Source organism: Chrysochloris asiatica, unplaced genomic scaffold, assembly GCF_000296735.1.
Source record: "Chrysochloris asiatica unplaced genomic scaffold, ChrAsi1.0 scaffold00016, whole genome shotgun sequence".
In the NCBI taxonomy this organism is placed as follows: domain Eukaryota; kingdom Metazoa; phylum Chordata; class Mammalia; order Afrosoricida; family Chrysochloridae; genus Chrysochloris; species Chrysochloris asiatica.
In genome coordinates, this window is record NW_006408534.1 from 5495809 (window position 1) to 5505470 (window position 9662).

General features: G+C 44.2%; 1 protein-coding gene across 1 annotated transcript in view; it reads left to right on the plus strand.

The window, feature by feature from the left end:
• The window catches only part of XDH (xanthine dehydrogenase), a 73936-nt gene that overhangs the window by 21702 nt on the left and 42572 nt on the right, over window positions 1-9662 (plus strand). The window contains exons 9-14 of the mRNA XM_006835277.1: window positions 12-153; window positions 2570-2662; window positions 3187-3338; window positions 4515-4608; window positions 5605-5714; window positions 8290-8474. Of these exons, the coding sequence (XP_006835340.1) occupies window positions 12-153; window positions 2570-2662; window positions 3187-3338; window positions 4515-4608; window positions 5605-5714; window positions 8290-8474 (776 nt within the window). The remainder of the gene's footprint in view (window positions 1-11; window positions 154-2569; window positions 2663-3186; window positions 3339-4514; window positions 4609-5604; window positions 5715-8289; window positions 8475-9662) is intronic.

Genomic DNA, 9662 nt, shown 5'->3' on the forward strand with positions numbered 1-9662 from the left:
TCCTTTCTCAGAGGCTGAAAGATGCTCCTCAGAAGAAACTGTGTTTTGAAGGAGAACGTGTGACATGGATCCAGGCCTCAACCCTGAAGGAGCTGTTGGACCTCAAAGCTAAGCAACCTGATGCCAAGCTGGTGGTAGGGAACACAGAGATCGGTGAGGGCCTTGAGGGAGCCCTGGGGCTGGGAGCTGAGGGATGTTGCTGGGCTCTTTCTCATTGAGGAGTCCTGGGTGCTTAAATTCCTGCAAAGCCTGGGGCTTTGGAGACACACAGACCTGGTTCAAACCCTTGCTGGCTGTATGTCTTTAGAAAAGTTAGTTAGTTCTCCTTCCTTTTGTTTTCCTATTTCTTATATAGCAATAGGAGTCCTTGGGTGGTACAAATGGTTAACTTGATCAACTGCTAACTGAAAGGTCGGAAGCTTGAGTACACCCAAAGGTACTTTAGAAGAAAGGTCTCATAATGTGCTTCTGGAAGCTTAGTCATAGAACATCCTATAGATCACAGTTCTACTCTGACACACCTGGGGCCACCAGGAGTTGGAATCGACTTGATGGTCACTAATATATGGGGATAATAATGCTCTCTTCCGAGGATTGCTTTGAGGAATAAATGAGATCCTGTCCTATTGTTTATTTTTCTCCATAAACTTCTACTGAGTGTCAACCATGAACCAGGTACTCTGGGAGGAGTTAGGGATGCAAAGATAATCTGAACATAGTTCCTTCCCTCAAGGTTATTATAGTTGAAGGGCAGAGGAATTAATGTGGGTAAAGTATTTAGACCAGTGTCTGACATGCTAAGGGTTCCACAAACATCACTTTTTGCATCACCCATTTTGGGGGGCCTTTTGGTAAGAAGAGAGAGGAGATGGTCAAGTGTGACTGTATTTGTGTTGCCTATGACTGTATCCACCTGCCTTTAGGTGGGCACCATTACCTAAGGCATGGAGCTAACAATACACAAACAGGCTGGCTAAGGCCAAGGTGGATAACTCTCAACCCTAGTGCCTGTAAGTGATGGGGAGAGACAGCAGAGTGTCTCACCACTACTGTGGAGTCAATTCCGACTCAGGTTGTTGTTAAGTGCTATTGAGTCGGTTCTGACCCATAGCAAGGATTTCCGAAGCTGTAAATCTTTATGGGAGCAGAAAGCCTCATTTTTCTCCCACTGAGCCGCTGGTAGTTTCAAACTGCTGTCCTTGCGGTTCACAGCCCGATTCATAACCACTACGCTACCAGAGCTCCGATTCATAGTGAACCTATAATCAGATAGAGCAGAACTGCTCCTGAGGGTTTCCAAGACTGTCGGTCTTTATGGGCATAGATAGCCTCATCTTACTCCCTTAGAGCAACTGGTGAGTTTGAACCACTGACTTTGTGGATAATCACAGTTGTTGCCTGACAGGGTTGCTATAAGGATTATTGTTGTTAAGTGCCGTTGAGTCAGTTCCAACCCCTAGTGGCCCTGTATAAGGGTTTCCAAGGAGCGACTGGTGAGTGTGAATTAAATGAGTTAAAATATGTAAAGTACTTAGAACAGTTCTGACGTACATGCGTTAGTACGCTGTGTTTTCTGTTATTGTTATTATACACATCAATCACATATTAGTGTGAATTCAAGTTCATCCCACTTGAATTCTGGTAGGTTTCCTTGAGAGAGAAAGACATAATTTTAGAGCCAACACTCTGGAGAGTGTCCCTAATCCTGGGACACCCATGGAGCGTGTTGTTTATGTCTGTAAATATATAAGTGTTAAGTCAAAAAGTATTGCTACAAATTCATAGACACTGTTAGTAAACAAAATATCATAATGTGAAGCTATTATTTCTTGACCTCTCCTCCTTCCCCCAAGAAATTCTGTGCTCTTTGATTTGCATCATGTCAAAATGGCAGTTTTGGCATCCCAAGGGACTCCAATTATGTTCCTATTCAATGTTCTTTGAGTTTGGGGAACAAAAAGAAGGCTGAAGGAGCAACATCAAGTTACAGGATGGATGTGGTGAGGGTTCCTAACAAAATTTTCCTAGAGCAGCTCATGCTATCCTTGAAGAATGAGCAAATACATTGTAATGCGAAAAAATTCCTCAGTGCAACTTTCCTGGCCTTTTTCTCACTAATGCATTTTACTTGTCTTCAAAATCTTTCGTAATAAACCTCCATGATTGTCCTATGTCCTTGGAGAAAATCTGTAAAAATTACCCCTTTGGAATCCAAAAATACAATCACCAAACCGTCTTAGCTTTCCTGTCCTGAATTGAATTGGTCCAGCAGATTCCCTCGGATTCCGTGTTTTGATTGGACCCTTTCTTTTGAAAACACCCTAATGAGACTAAAACAAATACATTACTGAGAGAACTTGTCTGCAGCCATCCACTGATTGCAGATACATGTTTAAATATGTTTTGTTTTGAAATAAACATTCATGTATGAACTGGAATTCTAGTAGCAATACTTTTTTACTTACCCTCGTATCATGTATTCTCTGTGTAAAAGTGTTAAAAAATGTCAGGGCCTGCCCTACTTTTATAACAATGGATCTATAGCTTCAGGCTTTTCATTTCTCTCAAGGTATTGAGATGAAGTTTAAGAATAAGGTGTTTCCTATGATTGTCTGCCCAGCATGGATACCTGAGCTGAATTCAGTGGAGCATGGACCAGAGGGTAAGGGAGACGGAGTTCACAGAGGGCTGATGCTGGAAGGGGGTAGGTCACTAGGGGAAATCCTGTAGCTGGGTTGCCTCCCCTTCGGCTCTCGCTGCTGCCTGCTCCTCCTGGAGCAGGGAAGTGGGGGCTCAGGGAGAGGGTGGCTGCCTTTCCTACCATGAGCATCCATGGTAGGGGCCACCAGGCAAGAGGCTGTGAGATTTCCAACAGTTGTTCTCAATCCTGGCTATACAATGGAATAATTTGCAGGGGAACGGGGCAGTGTGTAGGTGCTATTTGAACATACCAGCACTTCATCCCTTGGGATCCTGTATTATTGAGTTGAGAATCACTGGTCTAGAAAAAAAGTCATGATGATAGAATCAAGAAGACTAGGTTTGAGTACTGCCTCTTTTAGTAGCTATGCGGCATCGGGCCTGTCACTAACTCCCTCATCTATAAGTCTTGGTTCTACCTTCCTTGGGTCACTGTAGAGGTTCCTAGGAGCTGTAAAGGAGATTATTCTGAGCATCTGTTCCCAGGTATCTCATTTGGAGCCGCTTGCCCCCTGAGCTTTGTGGAAAAGACTCTGGTGGATGCAGTTGCTGAGCTGCCTTCCCACAAGACAGAAGTGTTCAGAGGCTTCCTGGAGCAGCTCCGCTGGTTTGCAGGGAAGCAGGTCAAATCTGTGGCGGTGAGTTCAGGGGCCCACAAGGCCCAGGGGAGGGCCTTCCATCAGAAGGTAGGGCAGTCAGTCTAGCTTCAGCATTCTTGTTAAACTGCCTGGGCCCTCCTTGGGAGAGGTTCTGATTCTAAGTTGACTCTAAGGAATCTGACTTTTAACACGTCCCTCAGATGATCCTGATGAAGGGGATCTGTGGGCCCCTGTCAAACATTTCTAGCTCATGATCTTTGCCCTCAGTTTGAAGAGGCGCCTCAGTTTGAAGAGGCGATTTCCTGCCTCCTTCTATGTGAACTTGACTGAGGACAAATGAGAGACTTATTAGGGAGAAGCCAGTGTCAGGAGGGTGGTTTTCCTTCCAGAGTTGGGGAAATCAAAAACTTCCCTGGTAGGAGAGAAGGAACCCCCTCTGGATCACTGACAATCAGCCTTCAGACTAGCTCTAAAACTGTCTGTTTGCACATGGCGTACACATGGCTTCTTGAGGTTCTCATCAACTTTTATTGGAAGAAGAGCTAAGATATCCCTTCTGTTCAACCCTTGTATTATTTTCTTAATTTGGGGGGATGTCCATCTTCATTCCTATCCCCCTGTCCAAACATCCACCATTATAAATGAAGTAACATCAACCCAGTTTCTTAGTTAGATAGGAATCTACTTCCAGGAAAGAATTTGTTCCCATTGTGAAACTGTTTTTCTTCCTGCTTCTTAATAAGAACCCTCTTTATTCAATTCTTAAATCAGAACCCTGTACCTAATTCTTCTTACATTTTTTGCCAAGTTTCCAGGAAGTTATGGAGCAAATAGAGCACATTGTTCATCTTAAGCGTTCTTCCTCTGTTCCTTGATCTTTATCTTCTCTTTCAATTTTACTAACCCTATGTGGCCTCTGTGACAATCACTTTCATCATTTCAAAAAAAAAGGATAGGCGAAATTGAATGCATTAAAAAAAAGAAAGAAATTTAAAGGGACTTGCTGAAGTTTACCAACTGGTAAATGTTGGAGCTAGCTCTTAATCCCAATTGTTCTGATCTCAAGGGTTGTACATTTCCTGGGTACCCCCGTTTTCCCTGTACCAGTCTTGTGTCTACAGAGGTGCAGGTCTTCAGGAGCCACCTACCTGCCTGGGTGCAGGAGCAAGGTGTGTCCTGGGTGGGTTCTCACCTCACACTCTGTGTTTGTCTTAGTCCATCGGAGGAAACATCATCAATGCCAGTCCCATCTCTGATCTGAACCCTGTGCTCATGGCCAGTGGAGCCAAACTGACCCTTGTGTCCCAAGGTGAGTTGCCTGATACAGAGATCAGAAAAGAGGGACTTGAGAGAGGAAAATCTCACATGCTAGGTCTTTCTCTGGAGAAACAGAGCCCATCCGTGGAAAGCAACTGGGCCAAGAGAAGAATTCACAACAGCTGCTGCTTCCTAGGTGCCTAATTCAGCGGTGTGCCAAAGTTGGCTTGCACTGGTTCACAGGGGCTGGTTATTGGGTATTCAGGAATTCTGTGAGCTGGTTACTAAACACAGCCATTCTTAAAAATCAAGTTACATAAGCTAACAAATTCTATAGGTACACTCAGGACTGTGATTTAAGCAGCAAAGGGAAGAGATGCATGAAGCCAGGGGTAAGCTTCCAGAGTCTTCTCCCTACAAAGTCAGGTACTCAGGCTGCACTTCATTCCTCCCAGTACCCAGTCATGGCAACAGGGGTGAAATGCTTCTATCAGGGAAGCTCATTGGAGAATCAGCACCCAGGATTTGAATGGGGGCTGGTACGTACCTGGCACATACCCAAACTCAGGACTCCAAGAAGGAAAGCAAATGTTCAGCATAAATAATATTACCTTCCACAGTTTAAGTGCAGGAAACCTCTTTCATCAGTTCTGGGACTGGTGGGAACTCTCCCAAAGTGAAAGTTCCCAGTCGCCAGCCAAGGGGCAACCTCACAAGCAGGTCTTTTGAAGGGGTACTGAGTCAACACTTTTCTGCACTCTACCCAACTTCCTTTTAGAAGCTTGAAATTGGGTGTATTTACACCAGAGAAAATGGCAAATGGCTACAAGTCAGAGATTTTCCTCTCAAAAAGAGTCAGCTGTTAAATGTTTACCGGCACACTGTTGCTTCCTGAATTTGGCCAGCCCTATTTGTATCAGATGCTCCCTCTGATTGTGGACATCAGACACCAACATAAAGAATCTCACTAGTGGGTTTTCCTATACTCCAAACGTGGTCCAGTATTTCCCTCACACACTCTTTCTTCATTTTACCTCTTTCTATGCAGGTACCAAGAGAACTGTTCGGATGGACCATACATTCTTTCCTGGCTACAGGAAAACCCTGCTAAGTCCAGATGAGATACTACTTTTCATAGAGATCCCGTTCAGCAGGGAGGTGAGATGTTGTCAGAAACTGGCCCAAATCTACTCCTACTTCAGTCAGACTTGAGAGTCTTCCTCAGGGACAGACTTCACTTAACCTTATTTCTCTCAGGACAGTGAGAAGTTGTATGGTAGGGTACCAAGGGTAGGGACTAAGAAATGGAACAGTTAGATGTGTGACCCTAAGCAAGTCAGTTCACCTTTCTGAGTCCCTACTTCCCCATCTGTAAATCGGGAGCAATGTTACCTTCCATGTGGGTCATTGTGACTGAAAGCAGATAGTTCCTAGGATTCTTGGCACATGCCTGGGAACCAGTGGAGATCACCAGCCGGTAGCAAACAATACAATCACAAGAACTACTCAGCTTCTGAGTCTCCCAGTTGTTGTTGTTAAGTGCTGTCGAGTTGATTCCGACCTATAGTGACCCTGTATAGGGTTTCCAAGGAGCAGCTGGTGAGTTTGAACCACCAACCTTGCAGTTCAAATGACTTTGCAGTCTGATGCATTAGTCAAAACAGCCGGCTTTCATATGGTAAGGATTGGTGTGTTGAGTGGTGACGCTCCCTGTCAGTCAGACCCTCAGTTAAACTTGGACTAATGCAATGTTTATTCACTGGACTTGCTCTGGGCTGTCTCTGATGGATTGTTGCCCTCCTGGGCAGGCTTTCTGGTTTGTTGGGGCATGTCTGGGCTCTTTTGACTGCCTTGCTCTAGTTCCTTGGGGCCTGAGGTGGCATAATCTGGTGTGATGTCTCTCAGCAGCTCAAGACATGGTTCCATGATACGTCTTTTTAGGAGGATTATCTGGAAGAGGTTGGGGACCCAGCTATAAAGGATTAGAAAAAAGGTTCCTGTATTTACAGCTAATGTGTTAGTGAGTGTTTCAAGTCATGCTTTGCCCTTTCTAATTTTGAACTCATTAATGAGAATGATAATTAAATCAGAGTGAGTATATCCCTGAGGTGGTTTCTTAATGATCTTCTAGCTTGTCCTCATAGACCATTTGAGCAGTGGTTTTTAGAGTCTTGGTTTTCACCGATCAGTAAAATTAGAAAACTTCATGAGGTAAGGAGCAGGAGAAGAAATGAACATAGCAGTGTCGGGTATGATTTAGCCAGATAAGGACATTCTTCACAAACTCAGAAACAAAATTTGACTCACAAGTTTCACCATCAGTTCTTAAAGATTAAAAGAGAACCCAAAAGTTGCTATCCAGTCAGCTCCAACTTATGGTGACCCCATGTGTGTCAGAATAGAATTGTACTCCATAGAGCCGTGGGTGCTTAAATTCCTGCAAAGACCCTGGCTTTGGAGTTACACCAAGGCTGAGTTTCTGGAAGTAGACCACTAGATCTTTCTTCCAAAGTGCCTATGAATGGACTGGAATCGCCAACATTTTGGTTAGCAGCTGAATGTGTTAACCATTCATACCACTAATTTAATACCAGAATTAGGAAGACTTTCTTGAGAAAGGACAGTTGGGTAACCTGACACCGTCATTTCGTGGCACCCCAGTGGAAGTGCTGCCTTGGACTGGTTCAGCTCCTTGTATGAGCATCTGGGAGGTTCTGTTCCAGAACTTGGGCTCATTGCCTCACGACCACGGTTGATGCTCAGGAATCAGAAATGATGTATCATCAAAAGGGTCTCAGAGACCCTTCTAAAATCTAACCTGTGTGCCTCATGGTGCTTTTGACAACCTATTTCCTTTCCTTAAACCTTTGGCTTTAAGCAGAATTTCCCCTACCAGGGTGAATTCAAACATCAAAACAAACCTGACCCAGAAAGGGTTTAAAGTTGAAAGGTTCTTTCCTGGAAATTGACTCACTCTCCTCTCACAGCCCTACAAAGACAGATAACCTTGGTTAGACCCCAGCGGAGGAGTGGGGGTGGGTGGGAAGTGTGTTTAAATACAAAGGAACCTATTTCAAATGGTGAGACTTTCTTTCAGGAAGCAAGATTTCTAAAAGCAGCCAGCAGACCAATAGGAGGGATAGGTCTGGGAAGAGCACCTGTGGAGGCTTTCAAGCAACTATTTACCATCTGATTGTCTTTGCTTGAGGAACTGTGAGGCTGCCAGGGGCTTTGGCACAGCCTCCCAGAAGTCAGCAGCTGGGCACCATCAAGGGGAGGACACGGATTCCAAGGACATGTTTTCTCTCTTTCCTGGGTGTTGACTTAGCTGACATCACTTTGGTCTGCTGTGCTGTTGTTAAGTGCTGTTGAGTCCGTTCTGCTTATAACGACCCTGTATAAGGTTTCCAAGGAGTAGCTGGTGGTTTTGAACCACCGACCTTGTGGTTAGCAGTCCAGTGCTTGTCCTACAGCTCCACAGCAGGACTCCTAGGTCTGCTGTAGCCATAACAAATCCCGACCCCTTCCCAGCTTCAGGGAATGTTATCTGGAAGTTCTACTAAAATGGTGCCAGTTATGCCTTGGTCTCTGATTCCTGACACCAGCTCCCCACTGATTTGAAATGACCTTAGCTTCACCCCCACCTGGTAGCTCACCATTCCAGTCCACCATTTGCAGTCCTTATACAACAAGGTGGAAAACAGAAATCTTTCTGTTTTTGTTTTGTTTTTAGGGTGAGTTCTTCTGTGCATTCAAGCAGGCCTCTCGGAGAGAAGATGACATAGCCAAGGTGACCAGCGGCATGAGAGTCCTGTTTAATCCAGGAACCTCAGAAGTAAAGGAATTGGCCATTTGCTATGGTGGAATGGCCGATAGAACCATCTCAGCCCTCAAGACCACTCAGAAGCAGGTGTCAAAGTAAGAGCTAACAACAAAATAAGCAAAGGCAATTACTGTTGCTGCTGCTACTGTCAGTATTATTACTACAATATTGCTTTTCCTACTACTGTTACGGAGTCCTGGTGTGGTGCTGTGGGATAAAGCACTGGGTCGCCAGGTCAGTTTGAACCACAAAGTTCCACGAAAACCAATAGCTCCACGAAAACCCTACATAGGGTCACTATGAGTTGGAACTGATTCGATGGCACTTAACAACAACTGTCACACTGCTATTAATATTACATCTCTGCTAGTATTACTGTTACTACTATTATTGCTACTGCTATGACTTATATTAGACTAGTATATAATTGTTCCTACTAAGGACCTCTGGTAGCGTAGTGGTTACAAATCGGGCTGTGAACCACAAGGTCAGCAGTTCAAAACTACCAGCTGCTCCACTGGAGAAAGATGAGGCGTTCTGCTCCCGTAAAGATTTACAGCCTCGGAAACCCTGTACAGGATCGCTATGGGTCAGAACCGACTTGACGGCACTTAACAACAACAACTATTACTATTACTGTTATTAATGCTACTATTATTGCTGCTACTGCTACTACTATTACAATGACTACTATATACCAGGCACTGTACCAAGCACTTCACTGTTTTTATCCTATGTAATTCCTATAATAACCTTATAGGATAGACAAAGCTTTATTCTAGAGTTTGGCTTATTGGGTCTAATTCTGGCTCTAACACTTTACCAGATGGCTAACAAAGGTCAAGTTACTTAATTCCCCACATCTCAGTTTTTCCATTGGTAAAGTAAATATAAGACTAGTACTACACTTCTTAAGGAGCTCTGGTAACATAGTGGTTATGAGTCGAGCTGCTAACCTCAAGGTCAGCAGTTCAAAACGATCAGGAGTTCCATGGGAGAAAGATGAGGCTTTCTTATCCCATAAATATTTACAGTCTCGGAAACCCTATGCAGGGTCACTATGAGTCAGAGCCGACTCCATGGATCATAATCACTACCACCACCATCACACTTCTTAATTGAAATCAGTGATGGTGATTCATATACAGGACTTAGGGCCTTAGCTAATATACAGTAACTATTATTATTTTTTTTAACTATTATTATTATTTTAAAGGAGCTCTGGTAGCGTAGTGGTTACGGATTGGGCTGTGAACCGCAAGGTCAGCAGTTCGAAACTACCA